This window comes from Lottia gigantea (assembly GCF_000327385.1).
Source record: "Lottia gigantea unplaced genomic scaffold LOTGIsca_114, whole genome shotgun sequence".
Lineage (NCBI taxonomy): Eukaryota > Metazoa > Mollusca > Gastropoda > Lottiidae > Lottia > Lottia gigantea.
This window is the reverse complement of record NW_008707106.1, coordinates 185,517-207,461: the sequence shown is the minus strand read 5'-3', so window position 1 is coordinate 207,461 and position 21,945 is coordinate 185,517. Positions and strand designations below refer to the sequence as shown.

General features: G+C 32.6%; 5 protein-coding genes across 5 annotated transcripts; 2 read left to right on the top strand and 3 right to left on the bottom strand.

Annotated features, from left to right (window-relative positions):
- Positions 1-5,943: 5,943 nt before the first annotated feature.
- Positions 5,944-6,685, top strand: LOTGIDRAFT_171385 (hypothetical protein; the record flags this gene model as incomplete). Its single annotated transcript, XM_009047577.1, has 2 exons — positions 5,944-5,983; positions 6,162-6,685. The coding sequence occupies 2 exons, from the start codon at positions 5,944-5,946 to the stop codon at positions 6,683-6,685; spliced, it is 564 nt and encodes a 187-aa protein (XP_009045825.1).
- A 2,845-nt stretch (positions 6,686-9,530) lies between these two features.
- Positions 9,531-12,843, top strand: LOTGIDRAFT_171384 (hypothetical protein; the record flags this gene model as incomplete). Its single annotated transcript, XM_009047576.1, has 3 exons — positions 9,531-10,115; positions 11,280-11,329; positions 11,628-12,843. 3 exons carry the CDS (start codon positions 9,531-9,533, stop codon positions 12,841-12,843), a joined length of 1,851 nt encoding a protein of 616 aa, XP_009045824.1.
- Positions 12,844-13,643: 800 nt separating this feature from the next.
- On the bottom strand, positions 13,644-14,441 carry LOTGIDRAFT_171383 (hypothetical protein; the record flags this gene model as incomplete). The annotated part of the gene is made up of 2 exons (XM_009047575.1): positions 13,644-13,849; positions 13,994-14,441. The coding sequence occupies 2 exons, from the start codon at positions 14,439-14,441 to the stop codon at positions 13,644-13,646; spliced, it is 654 nt and encodes a 217-aa protein (XP_009045823.1).
- Positions 14,442-15,262: 821 nt separating this feature from the next.
- On the bottom strand, positions 15,263-16,306 carry LOTGIDRAFT_171382 (hypothetical protein; the record flags this gene model as incomplete). Its single annotated transcript, XM_009047574.1, has 1 exon — positions 15,263-16,306. One exon carries the CDS (start codon positions 16,304-16,306, stop codon positions 15,263-15,265), a length of 1,044 nt encoding a protein of 347 aa, XP_009045822.1.
- Positions 16,307-20,809: 4,503 nt separating this feature from the next.
- Positions 20,810-21,945, bottom strand: LOTGIDRAFT_171381 (hypothetical protein; the record flags this gene model as incomplete). Its single annotated transcript, XM_009047573.1, has 2 exons — positions 20,810-21,099; positions 21,834-21,945. 2 exons carry the CDS (start codon positions 21,943-21,945, stop codon positions 20,810-20,812), a joined length of 402 nt encoding a protein of 133 aa, XP_009045821.1.

Genomic DNA, 21,945 nt, shown 5'->3' with positions numbered 1-21,945 from the left:
CTCGTTTGGTTTCTCGCACGTGCAGACATGCCAGCCACCGCCATTTTATTAGATACATCAGCAAAATTACATCAAAAAGACATTGTAGAAGTAATTAAAGTATGGAGAAAAGGAACAAAAGAACAATATCAGATACCGAGATTCCTATAGCAAGTTTGACGTAGAATGAGATAGTGAAAAATTTTGATAAACGACTCGGATGGAATGTGGATATTGTAACAGAATTGGGTATTATAATAAACGATGAATTCGAGAGCTGGGAACAAACGTTTTGTGTTGATTTGGCGATGGCAGTAATTTTCGTAAGTTTAAATTTGGTAAATCAGGCCACATATACTTTTAGTTATTTAGCATTCTGCTATATGGAAACGGGATGATTTTCAATGGGCTATCCGGTTTAATTTTAAATAAAATGCGTTTAGAAATGAAAGATTAGGTGCGTTTATTTCTACTGATACGTATTCATTGCTAAAGTTTAGTTCAGTCAACTTAAGTGGTTGTCGTTTTGATTACATCTGTAGTCCGTGATACCGATTTGATGAAATACATAGACAATATTGAAGAAGAAATTTATTAATAATATTAAGTGTTAGTTTTGGTCTATAATGTTTTACAATAGGTAGCAAATAAAGATGACAAGGGTAAGATGGCAACGGATGGTGAAGCTAAATCAAAGAAAATGAGGAGGTAATCATAAATATTTCAATTTATTTTATTTTTTTTTGTTAATAGGAAAAACCAATGTTTCAGCTTGTTTTCTCCTGAGAATTGGAATGTCACCAAAAGGAACAATCGGTCCTCCTAAAATTTATATTTAGTGTGAACTTTAAATCAGCGTCCATAATTTATTCAGAGTGAGGTGATTATTGGTTATTAGAATACATAATAAATTACACTTTAGGCGCTATTAAGTATGATATTGATTAAGCTATTGTAATGAGACCAATTCTTTTTGGGTGAACTTATATAATAGACTTAATTTATAAAAATAACATTTACTTAAACATTTTTACGTTATTTAGTTATTTGTATTGAAAGTATAGTCTATTTAAAATGGTCATGTCATAGTCTGCCAGTAGTAGTAAAGGAATAGTCAGTTAAAAGTCGTCAACAGTACTCAATATGGATTGGTCATAGTAAAGAGAGTTTGAAATGATAAGAATTGGTTAAACTCAGGTGAACAAGGGTCTTGTTAGTATGTAGTGGAAAAAACTGTTAGATAAGAATTTTCAAAAAGTTTTATATATGAATTTTCAAAAAGTTTTATATCTGAATTTTCAAAAGGTTTTATATCTGAATTTTCAAAACAGTAAATCTGCATTCACAAAAAGTGTTAAATCTGAATAGGAATATGTATTTAATCTTAATTTGGTCACAGTAATAAGGTCACACGGTAATTTGGTCACAGTAATATGGTCACACAGTGATCTGGTCAAGGCAAAACTAGTAAAATGAAATTACTGGTAACTGGTGTAGTGATATTCATTTCATAATACATAATATATTGTTCTGCTTGCCCTCTGCCAGAGATGGGTGGACCTTGTGGGGCCTTGAAAGGTCGAACAGTATTTGGTATACCTGTCAATCTGCAGCTATATAGTTATTGCTGATACAACCCGCCACCGATCTGCCTTTTAAGCTTGCAAGCCATACCACCGTTTTTTGCCGACTCTCGCCATTCCAAATGACAGAATTCTCACTCACTGAATGCAGCCTGTGAAATCATCCAGTATTGACTTCAGCAATGAAGTTGATTTAATATTTTTTTTATATATCATCTCCACTACTCATAAATTTCCGTGCCTGTACCAATAACGTGAGCGTTTCAAAGCAGATTCTTTTCGATTTTCGGGTGGGAGTAGGGTGAGATGCTTCGCACGTATCTGAAGGGCGCCCATCTCATCCTACCCAAAAAATTGAAAAACGCTCAGGTCATTGGGACAGGCGTGGAAATTTACGAGCAACGGTGCTAATATATACGAGTGGACGCCCACATGGCTATACGCCCACCAGCAGCAAATCTCATCGCGGCTTTCGCCTTTTAAATAGCATCACTACTTCCATGTAGCCAATATACACAGGTAAACTAGGTTTCAATCGAATCAGAAAAAAAAATTTGAATTAAAAGTCAATTTCAATAAATTTTGTGCTAAGTCGGGGGCAAAGTCACGAACCTACTTAAGTTGTGACATTGCCCGTCCTCCACCATTTATTGAATCTAGTTATCAACTACAAGCGGTTGATATGAATAAGATAACCAACACCACTGAAAATGGGTAATTTTACTGTGACCAAATTACTATGTGACAGTATTACTGTGACCAAATTACCGTGTGACCTTATTACTGTGACCAAATTACCATGTGACCTTTTTACCTTGACCAAAATACCATGTGACCTTTTTACTGTGACCAAATTATCGTGTGACCCTTTTACTGCGACCGATTTACCGTGTGACCTTATTTCTGTGACCAAATTACCATGTGACAGTATTACTGTGACCAAATTACTGTGTGACTTTTTTACTGTGACCAAATTACCGTGTGACCTTTTTACTGTGACCAAATTACCGTGTGACCTTTTTACTGTGACCAAATTTCCAGTGACCGATTTACCTGTGACCTAATTACCTACATTCGTTTTGCAAATGACTATTTTTTTTTTTTTTTTTTTGTCTACTTCTGGTCACGCTCCCCAGCCAAAACTGCACATGTCACACATTGCCTGACACTATTATTTCTTATACCTTGCTTGTCGCTACTGTTTAAATGTAAAATGAAGCATTTTTTTCCAACCGGAAATGACGTATGACGTTAACCAGTCATTACGTATTTAATATTATTTAATCTACCGACAATAACCGTTGCCTTAGAAAACGTAAAGCTGCAAATATCTCATGATCTAATGATTGTAAACGCTTGCAATTTTGAACATTATTTAACAATGTACACCTCATCACAGACAAATTAAAATTTTTAAAGTGAGCGTGGCACATCCAGTGTGCATTTACCTTCACCTGAAATATTTGCAATTGTCATAATTCGCAAATTTTGCAATTGTCACCCTAGAAATTTTGCATGAAAGTAGATCACTACTTAGGACAACAAGATTACAGTTGTTTGCAATCTTTACTTTAAAAAAGGGAATAGGTTTAACAATTTTAAAAAATTGTATTTTTGTAAATGACCTTGACCTTTGCATGGTCAAAGGTCATTGATCTAAGATGACCATTTTTACTTTGATTTTTGATGTGCGACATATACTTCCGGTTTTACAGGCGTCCGAAAACAGCAATTTTCGAAACTTCAAAGGCTCATATTACTTTTATTTAACCTTTGTTGACCTTTTGATCTGAACAAAAGTTGTTGCCCATTACGAGATATATCCAATAATATTTTCTCTTTTATTGAGCAGCGTTAACTTCCGGTTCTACAGCCAATTGAAAATTGCGAGTTTTAACTTTAAAAAGCTCTGTCACGTGACCTAATTTACATAGTGAAAATTTCTCTTATGCCCTTATAACACACAATCTATTCTTTCTAGTGATATATAACACTTGGTATTTTGAATTGTGCTTTTTAGAATTTTTAAGGCTTATATTTCTTTTATTTGACCTTTGTTGATCTCTTGACCGTAACACAAGTTATAGTATCTGACAAAACCTTTCCCAAAATATTTCCATTTTTGTTGTGCAATTTGTTTTTTTTAACTTAACAGCTATTTGAAATTCGACTTTTTACTACCGAATGTTAACACCTTTTAGTACCAATTGGTATCAAATCCATGCGTCTTTTCACTACCGAACGTTAAACGGTTTAAACGATTTTTTTACTATTGAATGTTTACATACTTTTCTTCCCGGTAAGAAATCTCATTATGACTTTTAAATGCATTAAAATCGATGTATCAGGTTGGATGCGCACTGCTTTGGTACCGTTATAACAGTTCTAGTTAAATTTGTATTGGCAAGAAGTATTAGATTTGAAGAGGTAACAATTAGTAAATTTGAGGTGGACACAAGCGGTAAATTTCAATTGACAAGAAGTACTAAATCTGAACAGGTAACAATTAGTAAATTTGAGGTGGACACAAGCGGTAAATTTCAATTGACAAGAAGTACTAATTCTGAACAGGTAACAAGTAGTAAATTTGAGGTGGAGACAAGCGGTCAATTTTAATTGACAAGAAGTACTAAATCTGAACAGTTAACAAGTGGTCAATTTGAGATGGTCACAAGTGGTAAATAAGTGGTAAAGTTGAGACGGTGACAAGTCATAAATTTGAGATGGTGACAAGTGGTAAATAAATGGTAAATTTGAGATGGTGACAAGTGGTAAATTTGAGGTGATAACAATTGTTAAATTTGAATTGGAAAGAAGTATTAAATCTGAAGAGATAACAAGTGGTAAATTTGAATGATCTGGATGTATCCACATTGAAGTTATAAGGAAGTAGTATGTTTGGACTGGCAAGGAATAGTACATCTGAAATCATTATGGAGTAGTTAATCTGAAGTAGCGGGAAGTGGTCAATATGAAGTAGTCCTGGTATAACCAGTCTTAAGTTTAAAGAACTGGCAAAGTCGTCAGTCTGAAGGTTTTAAAGGAGTAGTCAATCTGAAGAGACTATGGTGTAGTCGGTCTGAAGTGACCATAGTATAGTCAGCCTGAAGTGACCATGGTGTAGTCAGCCTGAAGTGACCATGGTGCATCAGCCTGAAATGACCTTGGTGTAATCAACCTGAAGTGACGATTGGGGGTTAAGGAGACTCATGTATTATTTTGTTTTTAATAAGCTGCACAATTTCTTTCAAAATTCAGTCTTAACTTTCAAATTTAATTCTTGCAAGTAACTAAAATTAATTATTTTGGGTTTAACGTATCAATGGTATACTAGGCTTGAATTAAACGATGATGTCAAAGAATTGGGAACAATTAATTGAAAATAATTGAAATCTTTAATTATATACGAATCCGACCCGGGTGTAGTCAGACTGAAATGACCATGGTGTAGTCGGCTAGAAATGTCTGAGGTAGTCAGTCTGAAGTGACCATGATGTAGTCAGCCTGAAATGACCATTGTGCAGTCAGTCTGAAATGACCATGGTGCAGTCAGCCTGAAATGACCATGGTGTAATCAACCTGAAGTGACCATGGTGTAGTCAGCCTGAAATGACCATGGTGTTGTCAGCCTGAAATGACCATGGTGTAATCAACCTGAAGTGACCATGGTGTAGTCAGCCTGAAATGACCATGGTGTAGTTAGCCTGAAAAGACTATGGTGTAGTCAGCTTGAAGTGACAATAGTTCAATCAACCTGAAATGACCATGGTGTAATCAACCTGAAGTGAAATGGTGTAGTCAGCCTGAAATGACCACGATGTAGTCAGCCTGAGCTGACGATGGTGCAGTCATCTTGAAAGTGATCACGGAGTAAGCGGTTTGAGGTAGTAAGAAAGTAGTCTACCTGAAGTGAGTCGGTTTAGTCGGTCTGTAGTGCTTTTGTCAGCCTCAAGAGGTTATTTTTAACCTCAAGTAATATATGGTCTAGTACTTGATTGAAAGAAATGTAGCTCAGTTGGTTTTGACCGCATAGTGTATGTCAAAGTTGGTATGATTTGAGTTATTTCATATATAATGAATGGTTTATAATGGTTTGTCAAAATGTCTACTGAGTTTTGATAAAGTTAATTAAAAAGGGAATATATGAATTAATGAAGTTAATTAGTCTCGATTTTTAATATCAGAAAGATTCAATATTTGTAATTGAAACATTTTGAATCCATAGACATACTTGCTCAAATCGATACAATGGTTTTCTAATACATGAAAATATACAATTATGTTTGTTTTTACCAAGTTTAATCAGTTTATTTCAATCTAAAGCGGTTGAGCTCGTTAGTTGGTTAATTAAAATAAAATTACTAAAGGTGTTTTGGGTATCATGCAGCATAGTCATTCAGAAGAGATATGGGAAGAAAGTAGTGAGTTTTCATAGAATATATGTTTAGGTTAAATTTTGTGTCGGTCTCATTTCAGTTGCTTTCATTGGATAGAATGGTTTTTAAAAAGAGAATGCAAGATTTGATTTGCTGGTTGATACAAAACATGCACATGAAAAGGAAAAATTAAGTCAGATAACTTTGTTTTTAATGTCTGTAGATTCTACGTTGAATTTGGACAATGCATCTCCAGGAGTGATGAGAGAGTTTTTAGTTTGGAAGGATTCCACTGGGAAAACAAAAGTCCATTTGGATAGTTGTGTGTTTAGGACTCAGTCTGATAAGGCATCATGTAAATGTCCAATAAGGCGTGCTGCGTCATCATTAGATACATTGATCGGTCAGCTGAGGGCGATTTTTAGAGATCATGGCAGAGGGTCAGACTGGAATGAGGTATTCGGTTTCGGTAACCCGATGGCTGCTCCATCAATAAAAAGGCATCTCCAGGCTGTTACTTTGGAACAATCTAAGGCTCTAGTTCAACCGTGTCAGGCTATGCCATTATTCTTCGATAAGATTGTGAGAATGTGTAGGGTAATTAATTATGAACTTGCTCATAAGGATAGGCTATCTGGCAAGAAGCGGTATGCTCTTGCTAGAGACAAACCATATTTTACCCTTATGTGCTTTACGGGAGATAGAGCTGGTGATGTTGGAAGGCTTAAAAGAGATCAAATTCGTTGATTACCTGATAAGTCCGGATTATACATTCACATGACGGAGGGGAAAACTGTGAAAAGTGATCCCCGTCGAAAATATTAAAGAGGGTTCTTGTAGGAGAGTTATGCCCTGTGGTCAAGATACAGTTTTACCTGAAAGAAGTAGAAATCAACGGGTGTTTGGGATGGAGAAACTCCCCATAGTTTCAGGAGTGGCTGTGCTTTGACTCTGAAGCATCTGGGTGCATCTAATGAGCAAGTTAAAGGACATGTGGGTTGGAAGTCTAACTCGATGCTTGATAAGTATATATCACTTTTAGACGTTGAGAATCAAGAACAGTCTTCTCAATTAATTGGCCAATTAAATGGATCTCCGGATCAGTTAAACTCATTGACCCATGTTGCACAGTCTATACGGGGTTGGAAAGATTTGAGTTCACTATGATTATTTTTTACAGTTTGATATTCGTGATGAATTGAAGAAGCTTAGGTCAAAAGTGGACCTGCAGGAAAAGAGAATAACAGAAGAATCGGTTGATGTTATGCCCAGGGAGGTAAAAGAGTATGCTTCCAGGACCTCCGAGATGAACATAGATACTCTGCATCAGAAACTTGTTCTTTTGAATGAAAAAGCTCGTAAGGCAAATAATGTAAACACAGAAGAATACAGTTTTGTACTGCAAAGGTTTTTGGCCAACAAATCATTATGTAGGCCCCTTGGTAGTTCTAATGCTATCCTCGAAAATTGAGTCATGCCTAATGGAAAAGGAACATAAGTTCCTTAAGTCTTGGGGTGATCAGAAACTCCCCCAGGGCAATAAAGGGTCCTATAAACAAAATATGTATTCCTCGTCTTCTAAGAAACCTAATACACATTCTCATATAATTTGTTATAAGTGTGGCATATTAGTACTAAGTGCCAGAAGAAAGATTGATATAGTTATTTAAATTTCTTATTGTCATTGTTCTTTTCAAGAAAAATTTGTTGCAAATTTATTTTTATATTTTGATTTAAAGGATGAACCAAATTGGGTAGATTTTCATGGGAATAGAGTTGAATGGAGCGAAACGTTATCGGCTGAGGATGTGGTTAATAATATTGGAAAGTCTGCGCATCTAGAAGATATTCCTTTTAGAAACCAAAAACATTTCGAGCTGGTGAACTTCATAATCATATTTCTCAATGGACTAAAATTACAAATGATTCTTAAAAATTTATTTTAGATTGGATTAGAAATGGAGTAAATGTGGGAAATTACATTAAGCACTTTAAAGGTTCTTATGCTGGAGAGCAATTTAATCATGATTATCCACTACCTAAATTTTTTGATAATTCCCGAAACTGCCATGAATTTAAAGTTTTAATAGATTCCGAAATTGAAAATAGGTTAAAATCAGGGGCAATCTCAAAGTTTGGTAAGGCTGGTGTGGTGAAACCCCCATATATAGTATCTCCAATTACTGTATAACCTTCAAAGCCAAAAATGTGTTTGAATCTTAGGTATTTAAATCAATGGATGTTAGACACTCCATTTACGCTGGACTCCCTAAACGACGTTCCAAGATTTGTAACGCCATTTTCATATCTTACGAAATTAGACGATAAATCTGGTTATGATCACATTTAGTGTCAGAAAGTAGCAAGCGGCTGTTGGGTTTTAAATGGCGAGATTATTTTTATGTGTGTAATACTCTCCCATTTGATTGGAAGATGTCAGCCCTTATTTATCACACACTAAGCAAAACTGTTGCAGCTTATTTAAGAGAGCTAGGTATTAATAATTTGATTTATATAGATGATCGCTTAATAGAACAATTTCAAAGCAGAGGCTATTTAAACAATTATGAAGAGGCTAAATTAGCTTTTTATGTAGCTTGTCAGATTGTTTGTCGTTTGGGGTATTGTATAGGACTTTCAAAATCAATATTTATACCAATTTCCCAGATAACTTATTTGGGTTTTATAATTGATGGTGAGAATCAATGTTTCAAATTGGCGGATTCTAAACGGGATAAATTTTCTGTATTGAGGGAAGCAATTTTAAATAAAAATTATGTCACGCTCTTGACAATACAACGATTCGCTGGTAAATGTATATCTTTCATGCTCCCAGTACCTGGTGCACGATTATTTACTTCGGTATGTTTCAGTTCTATTTCTAAGCTAATGCAATTGCACAAAGACACTATGTACATTTCTTCCGAATTGAGAGATGAAATATCTTTTTGGCGGTTTTTGGATTCGGTTACTAATTATATCCCATGGAAACCAGAGTTTCATACATTTATTAAATTAGCTACGGATTCTTCTAACTTCAGGTGGGGCGCTGTGCTTAAGGGCCAAGGATCACAAAGTTGTTTTGGCGATTATTGGGATGAGGTTGATTTATTAAGTCCTATACATGTGAAAGAAGCTAAGGCTTTGTTGCTAACACTGAAATCGATTGGGCCTTCAATCAAAAATACGCGGATTGATGTTTTGGTAGACAATAAAGCTGTTGTTGATGCCTGTTGATTCTCTGAATGAGATATTTCAAGACATATATTTTTCATTTTACAAGATAAAAATGTATTGATGAAGTTAATTTTTGTTGAATCAAAATTAAATCCGGCGTATGAATTGTAAAGACATATTTCGAAAAAGGATTGTAAATTGTCAAGATTGGCATGGTTGCGTGTTGAGCAATTCGAATTGTATGAAGGGTTCTTCTGGATTGCTAAAACATTATACACCTACCTGTTCTCCCTTGTCAGCCGGAGTCAATGTTTTTGCTCAAGCTATTGCTTCAGATGAAAATTGTTATATTTTCCCCCCATTTAATTTTGTCTATATTAAGTTTTTTTTAGAGCAACAGAATGTAATTTTCACAATGGTTGTACCAGTGTTGTCGCCAACACCAATATGGTTTCCCAAGATTTGGTCTAAAGCATCATCCGTTCGTATATTGGTCTACAAAGGAGATAGACACATGTTATTATATCAGTCAAAAACCGGATTCAGAGAAGATAAATATGGTTTACCATGGAATTTGTTAGTTGTTCGTTTCGATAAATTTGATAAAAAGCCAGCGAGGTTCAGATGTTCTTTAGTGCCAAATCATGTAACAATGTTGGTGGTAGGCGATTCTTTAGTTAAGGATTTGGGTGCACACGCAAATGAAAATCAGCTAGTTATCCCTGTTCCAGGTGGGAAATGGTCATTGGTATTAGATACAGCGTTGAAGTTTGGAAAATCACTCAATTGTCTATATTTAATAATACATGTGGGAATTAATAATTTGAATGAAGGTGGTAATAAGTATGTGCATTTAAGAAACCTTATGCAACTCTTTGATAATATTTGTCAGGTTTTAGATGAGGACTCCAATTTCAGTATTATATTTTCGAGTATCTTGTTAACTGGTTGGGCTGACATGAATGCACGTGTCAGGGTTGCCAATAGAAAGCTTAAAGAGGTCTGTAGAAATCATTCGTGGCAGTTTGTCTCATGATAATATTCATAAACAAGATTTAAGAGACGGACTGCATATAAGAAGGAATAAGAAGGGTTCTTCGTTTAGAATACACGAAAGTCGGCAATAAATCATATTGCATAAGAAGGTTTCGAATGTCACATAAAAGGAGGGTGACGATCACAACTCCTTGCATGGCATGGTGAGGTTAAACTAGTGGCCATGGTTAAACAGCGTATAATAGTTCTACCAAGAGCTACCAGACAGTGATAAAGAACTGGGGTTGATAATATTTAAGTGAGTGTTGGGTGTGCGGTTAAAGTGTGAATTCTTGGGAAGGTTAACTGAGTAATTTCGCATACTCTCCAGACCTAAAATATGCGGGAGATGCGAGGATGTTGAGATTAGTACTACTAAAAATATACAAATATACAAGTTAAATCATTCGTCTACCAAGTTGAATAGGGCAAGATATTATCGTGATATGGAGCATTTCGTTATATAGTTATTTTCTTATAATCAGGAATGACAGATGTTAGACAAAATATAACATAACTTTCCACATTTAAATCCTACAGATAATGTTCCAGAAGAATTTTATAATAAATTAATGAATATAGTAGAAATATTTGTAGGTACAGATTGTATCGATCAAATGTTACAACGTTTAGGAAAAATAGACCAAAAAAAGAATAACATTAATTGCTCATAACGCTAGCTGTTTTGATAACTGGATCATGATCAAAAACGTAAAAAAAACTAACACAATGCCCTTTAAAAACACTCAGAGGAATTCTGTCTCTACCTATAACTAATTCATTCACCAATGAAGATTTACAAAAAAATGGAAAAGATAGAAAGAAATAAAGGGTACCTCTAATTATTTGCAAAATATTAATTTCATGTTCCTTTCAACATGAAACATCTAGTTTAGCGCCATGGGGTAATTCATCTAATCTACCTATGAATTTGAGAAAGTTCACCGATATTAATATTGCAAAATATACCAAAGATAATTGGGAATCTTTAAGACACGAATGGGAACCTTACGCTAAAAGAGATACGTTATGTCTCGGAGCTTGTTTGATAAAATACAATCAAGCAATGAAAGAAGTTGTATTTCACAATATTTCAAATAATCTAACGGCTCCTTCTTTATCTTTAAAGGGTTGGTATTATTTATATCATTATGATAAAGAAATGGTTGAAGAAGAATGGTATGAAAGTACTAGAATGGTTCCGAAACACACCGAAAAAGAAAACGTAGAAAAAGTACACATACACACCCTTTTATAAGATATTTTATCAGACAAAGTATTAAAGGAGGAAGAGTTTCGGAAAATCGGAAAATCATTTGAAACGAATAGAATAGATGAAATTTGTAATATATTAAAGGAATACACAGAAACACCAAGTGATAATATAATTGATTTATTCAAAGAATATAGTGCTAACCCAACAGATAAAACGGAGGTTCATTCGAGACTTAAAAAAATAAAATGTACTAAACTAAAGTGGTAGACCATTTCGACAAGAAGAAAATAAAGAATTTGTTAAGCTATTTAATGAGCAGAAATTCAGACCTAGAACTGCTATTTTAAAAGTCTGGTTTGAATATCCAACCATCATGTTCTTCCAAACCATACCAGCTAAAGATAAAATCAGTTTTACGAGTAGAATAGGTAAAAAGGAAACTGGCACTAAAATCAGGTTCAGAAATGGTTTGTGTTACGACGTTTTAACATCGGTCGATATTCAAGAAATAGTGAAAGCCGGTGGACGAATTATTAAAATATTAGATGGTATAGTTTACGAAGAAAATTTTAAAACTCCACCCAAAAGAGATTATATTTTAATTTTGAGAGATCTAAGAAATAAATATAAACGAGAAGGTAATATCATAGGTAGTAATTGCATGAAATTATTAGGTAATTCATTGTATGGTAAATCTATTCAGATGGATATAACTACATCGAGACATCTATGGAGTGAAGCGACTTTAAAAGCCAACTTCGATTCACACGTTATAAACTATGAAAAAGTAAATGATAGTCAATATATAGTTGAGATAAATGAAGAAGAAAAAGAATTTGACTGTACACCTCCTAAATCTACACGACTAACACCTAGTCATTTGGGATCATTCGTTTTATCTCACAGTGAAAAAATAATAAATAATTTTATTCGCGTGATAGATGGATTTTATAAGCCTGAAATATACTATACGGATACCGATAGTTTATACATATCGTCTAGCAATTGGGATAAATTAAATGATGCTGGGTTGGTGTCCGAAAATGATTATTGTAAAGGAAAGAATGATTACGGTAATGGTGGAATTATATTTGGTTTATATTTAGCGCCAAAAGTTAAATACAATATCATTCTAACATCCGACGGTATTCTAAAAGAAAAGAAAACGTTTAAGGGTTACTCTAAAGATAAGATATCCGTAGAAGATTATATTCGATTAGCTAATGGACACGATGTAACGAATGAATTTAAGAAACCTTGGGTAAAAAGTTTCACCAATGGAGTAGTTATTCCAAAGGATGATGATAAACAAAAGAAAGTTTTTAGAAGTTATCTAAATCTCGTTAAGAGAAAAGCACCGGACAATGAAGGAATCATGTACCCTTTCAACAACGGAAAAGAATTGAACATGGATGAAAACTACGAATCTGATGATTACGATTATCTAACTATTCATGAAGAGAATGAAGAGTGTTAATTTTTTTTTTTTAAATGAAGTTGAATAACAATTTCCTCGTTACCAAAATCTATAAACCTATTTTTACCATCTTTGATTTCCAGATTTATATCTTTAATCATAAAGGAATTAGGTGGTAAATATGTCGTTTGAAATGGTTTCTCTATAATTCTATATCCAATCGGTACAGTGAATGTTGGAAGACTGTAAATAATCTGACGTTTGTATTTATTGAAAAATCCACAGTTTATCAAATTGCAATGTACATTTATCACATCGATATCATTCTCGCTATTAGCTTTGTGTGGTGCTAAAGTGGATTGGGTGTATATTTGTTTATCAAATCCTAGTAACGCATTTAATGAATTTTCTACGTTGAAATCAACTTGACTATTATTTCTTAATATCAATTTTATTTTGTCCAGATTCAAATTACCTTCGAATTCAATATTGTTTTTACCATTGACACTTCCTCCATATTCAGATAGGTATTCCTTAATGGCTATGTATTCGTAGCTTCCTGGTAGTAAACGTATGGTTTTGAACGTAACTCCATTATCTGTTGATATTTTTATTTGGTTATTTTTTTTCGTTGATATTTCTAATGGAATTGTAAACAGAGAAATACTTTAATCCCAATTCATATTCTTGATTGCGATCGAGTTCGTACTCATAATCTAGAGACAATTTAATGTCTGATTTATTTGAGGTGATAACGAATAGTTGTTCTTTATTTGACATTTTTAATCACGCTTTTATAATCATTTTTATCTATAATATCTTTCTCTAGGAGTCTTTTTAAGTATACAATTCACTTCATTTTATTGTCTGTGTAATCGATGTCCATCCTTCATTGCTGCTAATATTACTCCTAATCTATTAAGTAGTTCCTCGTTGTTGTCGGATAAAAACGTTATACCTTGTCCAGATGCCACCATATCTTCGAAATCGTTTATATCTTGTGTGATTGATGGATAATCTTCTGCATAATCATCTGATACCTCTTCTTCATCATCTGCTTCATCAACTTCATATTCATCAGGAATAACTTTTTTTATATATGTTTCAACTGCTTTCGATCTTCTTGTTTCGGGTCCCGACTTTCTTATTGCATGTAAAAATTTTGAGTATGCTAGTAAATCCTTGTAATCAGCAATGCCAATATACCCACCATTCATTATATCTATTAACCCTTTTGTTAATGTAAATATTAAGTTTTTTGTATCGATTTTGAATAAAGGGGAATTTGCCCTAAATTTTATTCTAAATCCATTAAACAATAACCCCTCATCATCAGTGATTGGTGTAATACTCTTTGGTAAATCTGCTTTAGGGTTTGAAAAAAGACTATTAATATCATCTAATGTCCTAATTATAATACCACCATATTCAATGGGTTTGGGGTGATCTTTATGAGGTTCTATAGGAGGTTTATATTCTAAAGCTAATTTCTTTTTAATATTCTCTTGAGATTTTAATATGGGTTGAAATAGAGTTTGTAGATTTTCCGTTAATCCGAGTTGTTGTAATCTGTTATTTTCAACTTGGGTCTTTATTTTATTCTTAGCTTTGATATATTCTTTATTTCTTTTTAAAATATTATTCCAATTGCTACTCATTTTAAAAAAAATAAAATTAACATATACAAATCTTTTTAAATGCATCTCTATCCATTCCGTGATTTATCGACTGAATGATTTGAAATAAATCTTTATCGTTTAATTCAAATAATAAAAAATAATTTGCATTTTTTCTAATGAACATAGAATCCATCCCGTAAAAAGATTGGGAATGGTATATGCAGTGACAGTTGTGATGTCTTCCTTTCGTGAAGAATTCTTGTTGAACAGTTTGATTTCTTTGCGCTACGCAGTCGTCAAACAATATTAAGTTCTTTCGTTTGCTATCAATATTAGACAAGTCTAGATCATTAACATTTTTCGTAAGAAAAACTTTTATATCCGTTGGATTCTTTCCTTCGATGTAGTTATCTATGATATCTTTTATTTCCACTTCTTCTTCGTTTTCTTCGTAATATTGAAATAGGTCTTGAACGTCTTTCTTTGTTTTTTAGTTCTACTGATTTTTTTTACCATTGAAAGTTATTACAGTTGGGGAATCTGTTTCAACAGCTTCTATTATTTTTATCATTCTTCTATCAGCTATTTTGATTAAATGTTTTGTTTCTTCGAGTCGTAAACAATAACCGGTTACATCTCCTTGTGTTTTTTCAATATGAATATTTATGTTGACTCCTGTTTTGAAAAGATCTTCTTGGTGAGCTGATAGATGAAAACAGAAGATTGGATGATTAAGTGCAAAATCTACATATTCAAACTGAGGTTGATTTCCAAATAATTCACACATGTTTTTATAGTTTCTATACAATTCATTATAATCCCTTGTGGTTTGATTAATTGTTAAAGGTTGGTTAGGATAATTATTTGTTTAATCTTACTTGAACTTTATGGATTAAAGGATCTTGAGTTTGGTTCATTGCCACTCTGAAGGCATTATTGTTATTCATTTGAGAATCTGCTAAGTTCTTGAAACCTACCATTAAATATCTTGCTGGTTTAATAGTGTTAGTGATTGGCCACGTGGTGGATTCTCCAGTTAAAGTCATGCTACCAACCGTATTACGATGAAGAAAAGCTATTTCAATATCTTTAGTTAATGAGTTGAATATTCTCGTTTCTACTTCAATTGATGGTGTTATTACGGGTATGAAAAGTTGGAGATTTGTTATTTCTAATTTTGCATCTGAAGCATTCTCTCCAAGGAATATCGTATCATCGTTGATTTCTCTTTGTAGATGAATTTTATATGGTAACCCTATGGAAACTTTTCTATGTTCCAACAGACCGAATAAAGGATATAATTTCCAATTTACGTAATTACCCCACCTATTATTCTCAACAACATTATTATACTGAAGTACTCGTTTTTCGAATCCATGATTAGTTGCTTGTGCTACTCTTTCTATTGTGTTTCGAGCAACAACTCTCATTCTAGCTAAATCAGCATCATTTGCAAGATTTCTTACCGTTTCTTTTAAAACACTTCCATCGCCAACATCGGGTATCCAACCTGAGACTGAATCGAAATCTTTAGGATATAAAACTGTTTTCAACATTGTGTCGAATTCCCCAGGATGTGTAATTGTTTCTATCGGATTTGAACCAGCTTCCAAAACCATCTCGCTAAATAAAGATGGAAAGAAATTGTTTTCTAACGTATTAGTTTGTGGTACTTGATTCTGAGTTCCATCTTTAATTTTGAAATCACATCTGAAATAAGCATCGGAAAGAAGCAACCAATTCGATAATGAATTTATTTCGAAGGTAATTCTACCATCATCATTCAATTGGGATTTAGAACCAACAGTCGGTGAGATGAAAATATAATCCTCTTTTTTCTTGTTAAATGAATAACGAATCGGATTGTATAATCTAAAGATTGGATCTAGTATTTTATTTGCCATTTTTAAGGTTTAATATTTGAGTAGAAAATTGTTTTCCCAAAAACAAGAGTTATCTCCCTTTTCTAGAAGTTTCTAGACTAAAAATAACATTACTTAAAACGAGGCTATTAAAAATGTTATGTTATTTTTATATAAGGGTATTTTTAATGCTTTTTTTGATGGCATGTAGGAAATTGATTGAAGGTGATTTTGGTGTAAGAAATGTAGGGAGTATAGGTGAAAGAATTTATAGGGAGTTTAGGTCTTTTTTAGTGAAAGAATTTATGAAATGTAGGGTGTATAGGTGTAAGAATTTATGAAATGTAGGATGTTTAGGTCTTTTGGTGTAAGAGCTTATGAAATGTATGGAGTTAAGGTCTTTTTGGGGAGCTTACATATTGGACGCATTTTCCCCATGATATGAAATGGAATGGGGAATCCCTGTGCGACCAATATGTAAGCTCTTGTACTACTTTTGGTTGAGTTATTTTCATATCCTATACTGGTTGTTTTTATACTGGTGTTCCTATACTGGTTTGGTGGAATTATTTTCATATCCTATACTGGTTGTTCTTATCCTGGTTGTTTTTATACTGGTGTAGTTGAGTTATTTTCATATCTTATAACTGGTTGTTCTTATACTGGTTTAGTTGAGTTATTTTCATATCTTATACTGGTTGTTCTTATACTGGTTTAGTTGAGTTATTTTCATATCTTATAACTGGTTGTTCTTATACTGGTTTAGTTGAGTTATTTTCATATCTTATTACTGGTTGTTCTTATACTGGTTTATTTGAGTTATTTTCATATCTTATAACTGGTTTTTCTTATACAGGTTAAGTTGAGTTATTTACATATCCTATACTAGAGTTCTTATACTGGTTTAGTTGAGTTATTTTCATATCTTATAACTGGTTGTTCTTATACTGGTTTAGTTGAGTTATTTTCATATCTTATAACTGGTTGTTCTTATACTGGTTTAGTTGAGTTATTTTCATATCTTATACTGGTTTAGTTGAGTTATTTTCATATCTTATACTAGAGTTCTTATACTGGTTTAGTTGAGTTGTTTCATATCTTATAACTCGTTGTTCTTATACTGGTGTTCCTATACTGGTTTGGTTGAGTTATTTTCATATCCTATACTGGTTGTTCTTATACTGGTTGTTCTTATACTGGTGTTCCTATACTGGTTTGGTTGAATTATTTTCATATCCTATTCTGGTTGTTCTTATACTGGTTGTTCTTATACTGGTTTGGTTGAATTATTTTCATATCCTATTCTGGTTGTTCTTATACTGGTTTAGTTGAGTTATTTTCATATCCTATACTAGTGTTCTTATACTGGTTTAGTTGAGTTGTTTTCATATCTTATAACTGGTTGTTCTTATACTGGTTTGGTTGAGTTATTTTCACATCCTATACTGGTTGTTCTTATACTGGTGTTCCTATACTGGCTGTTCTCATACTGGTTTAGTTGAGTTATTTTCACATCCTATACTGGTTATTTTTATACTGGTGTTCCTATACTGGCTGTTCTTATGCTGGTTTAGTTGAGTTATTTTCATATCCTATACGGGTTGTTCTTATACTGGTGTACCTATACTGGCTGTTCTTATACTGGTTTGGTTGAGTGATTTTCACATCCTATTCTGGTTGTTCTTATATTGGTTGTTCTTATACTGATCTAGTTGAATTATTTTCATATCCTATACTGGCTGTTCTTAATGTGGTTCAGTTGAATTATTTTCAGCAACAACTGCTTTCATTGCATTATCCATATCCAAGTGTTTGACAAGTCCATGTAACCTTATAAACCTGAAGTCCCACTTATTGTAGTCACTCTTTAGTGGTTAAGTCTTTATGCGGCAACAGGAGGGGCTATCTATCTATCTATCTATCTATCCAAGTGTTTGACAAGTCCATGTAACCTTATAAACCTGAAGTCCCACTTATTGTAGTCACTCTTTAGTGGTTAAGTCAACAGGAGGGTCTGTCTGTCTGACATTTAGAAGTGGAGAGTAGATATAACAAAAAACACAAGGGGTATATTATGGTATAACTCACTTCTTTAATAACAAAGCACATAACGTTTCAACTCAATTTTCAATGATCATTTTCATCTGATGACGACATGTGAAAATTGTGTTGAAACGTTATTTTCATGGTATCACTTCCGGTGGAATTGATTTATGTCAATAATAACATATGCATTATATTACGAGCCTTCATACAAACTTTTTAAACTAAAAAAATTCGTAGCGAAAGTAACATGTTTGCCGCCATTTTTGTTTGCCTCATTTTTGTGTACGACCGGATGTTTTGAAGTTTGAAGGCGTATATCTCATGACCTTGACCTTTGATGACCTTCATATTTACTGTGATGATAATTTTTGACCTTGTCTATCAGATGACTTTTTGATCTTTGGGGTCAGATACCTATTTCCGACTTTACAGGGGTCTAAATATCAGCCTTTAAAGTGCTATATCTCAGTCCCTAACAGAGATATGGCAATAAATCTTTTGATTTTGTAATGTAGAGATTATGAGCTTTCCATTGATATATAACATCCATTCACTTAACATGGGGTTATTATTAGATAAATCGGCTAATTAGATTAACCTGACTGTCAACGCCAATAGAAATCAAAGTTTAAGTTGTTTTCAAGACACCCTCCCTTTTATATTTTTTAAAAATGTTCTATGTCCAGTTATGGTATATAAAGCTCTCGGGTGGATTGAACCATGTTATACTGTAATATGAGCTCATGGCAGCATTTACGACAGCATATTAAAGGCATACCCCCACTTCATTTCCCAACTTTCTTATTTCTTATAAAATGTTGTAATTTATCTTCATTCATATCACTCTCGATTAGCTGTTTAGTATCTTAATTTATGTTTTGCTATTTTATCATCTAATTTAGAAATCAATAAAGTAAGATTTTGTAACTCAGTTTTATCTACTACATTGGCTAATAGTTGTTGCATATATGATTTATTTTTTGTTGAATATAGGTTTTAATATTAGCAAGTTCTTTTTCTAATTCATTGTTATCAATAAACTTGGCTAATTCTTCTTTACTAATTGAACCACCCTCAATTAATTGTTAAGTATCTAATTTATGTTTTTTTTATTTTATCATCTAACTCCTATATTCACCAATTGTTATTGTTTTTACTGTCATCTAAAAGTTTTTTATGGTTTCTAATTAACTCTTACTATCTTTATCTAATGTAGACATTGTGTGATGTATACTTTTAGTTGCTTGGATTAAATAACCTTTATTTATTGCATCTTTTTTGTGTTGAGGAAATTTTAAATTAGCTATTTTGAAATTGTTCATATCTATGTCATCTTGAAGTGTGTCTCCTATAACATCCACAAAATATGGTTTGAATTTATTGATTGATAATGTAGGAGAAGGATTGGTTGATTGTCCTAAACCAAAATTTTTTTAACTAGATTTATGATAATTTGTTCAAATGGTTCGCCTAAACTATCTCCTGGTTTTTGGATTTGAAAAGTATACCATTCTATTGGATGATGATTCAAATCAATTATTTCTTTAGTTGGATCTTATCCAATGAATGAAAAAAATACATTGATTCCTCATTGCCTTTGAATAAAGCAGAATGACGAACACCTTTTTGATCTGAAGTATGGATATTAGTTATAGCTTAGAACTTTTTCCAATTTTTCAATGATGATATTTCATCACGCATACAATAGAAAAAAGGCTTCACACCCAGATCTTCTGTATTAATTGCAAGTTCGTTGTAGTAACTGTTCCATATCTTCGTATGAAGTCTTCGAAACTAATCATTTTTTAAAAGTCACTTTTTTGATGTTCGTTTTGATAAAATCTGCACAAGATTTCTTCACCGTGAAGATCTACTTAATTATAAGTTGGTGGTGAAATATTATTAACTTTATCAATGATAAATATTTCATTGGTCCAATATCCAATGTAACCTTTTTTGAATTTACTTTTATATTTATAGATACAAACTTTGATAATTAAATTAGATATCTCATTTTCAAAGTTGTTTTGTGTGTTAATTGACAATATGATATTGGGATTCTTTGAGGCTTGCGTAGGAGTCACACCTATAGATGAATGTATTTTGTTATTATATTCTTCGACAGCAATTGGTAATATTTTAAGCCTTTTTTGAGAAATTAAATTCTGTGAACTTTTTGAAAAATTTGTTTTTTAGAGTTCTATTAAATCTTTCAATAGCTTTACCTTCGTTATATATACTTTAAGTTTCAAATCTAAGGGATTTCATATTTTTGTTATAAAATTGTACCATAAATTTCTGGGTTGTCTGTCAGATTGTTTCATAATTGTTTCGAAAGCATGTTTCACTGACATTCCTGATTTTTTTTTAGAGGAATAACCCAAACATATGTTGTATATAAATCTATAAAGTTTAAACAATATTTATATCCTCTTTCAACTGGCATATTAATTAAATCAGCTAACCATATATCATCTTTGGCGTAAACTTTAACTTATATTAAGTTTTTAGTTTTTCTGAATTCTTTATTCCCATGCCTAATTTGATTTTTGATTTTAAAAGTCTTGTGACTATAGCTCTTTCAACTTTTTCTTTAAAAGTAGGATTTTCATTAATCATTTGTTGATCCACTTTATGTCTCGATTCTAAGTCTGTATGATCTCTGTATAGAATATCGTGTTTTAGCGCTGCTTGGTCTATTCTGTTAATAGGTTCTTCTCTTGGCTTGGGATTATCGTTTGAATCTAATCGTAAATCTAAACAGGTTAAGTGGAGTAGTTGCAGTAAATCTGTAAACACTCATAGATGTCTAGTTACATCTTTCTGAATTGATTTATCTTACAAAGAATTACCTAATAATTTCATACAATTACTAGCCACAATATTACCTTCTCTTTTGTATTTATTTCTTAGATCTCTCAAAATTAAAGTGTAATCTCTATATGGTGGAGTTTGAAAATTTTATTCATACACTATGACATCTAATATTCTAATAATTCGCCTGTTTCCTTTCTACCTTCCTGGTTCGTAAAAGTTATTTTATCTCTTGCTGGTATTTGCCTGAAAAACATGTTTTTGGGATATTCAAACCAGACTTTAAGAATAGCAGTTCTGGGTCTATATTATTGTGCATTGAAGTGTTTTACAAATTCGTTTTCTTCTTCTGGTAAAACGGTCTACCACTTTCTGTTTTTGGGTGTAAATCTGACATAGCAGAAGCATACAAAGCGTTAGCATCAAATGCCATTACTTTAGAACATGTCTCATTTATATTTTTTAAGTTTTGAAGTAACCTCTGTTTTATTTTTATTACTTTTACTATATCTTTAAAATAAATCAATTATGTTATCATGATTTGTTTCACTATATTGCTTGAATATGTTACAAATTTCATTCATTTTATCTGTTGTAAATGAAACTCTTACTCCTTTAATAGATTGCCTGATAAAATATTTAATAAACGGATGTGTGTAATATTCTTTTTCAACCATTGATTAATCGTAATGATACAAATAATACCAACCCTTAAAAGATAAAGAAGGAGCTGTTAGATTATTGGAAATATTCTGGTTTGCAGCTTCTTTCATAACTTTATTATATTTTACTAAACAAGCTCCAAGACACAAGGTATCCAT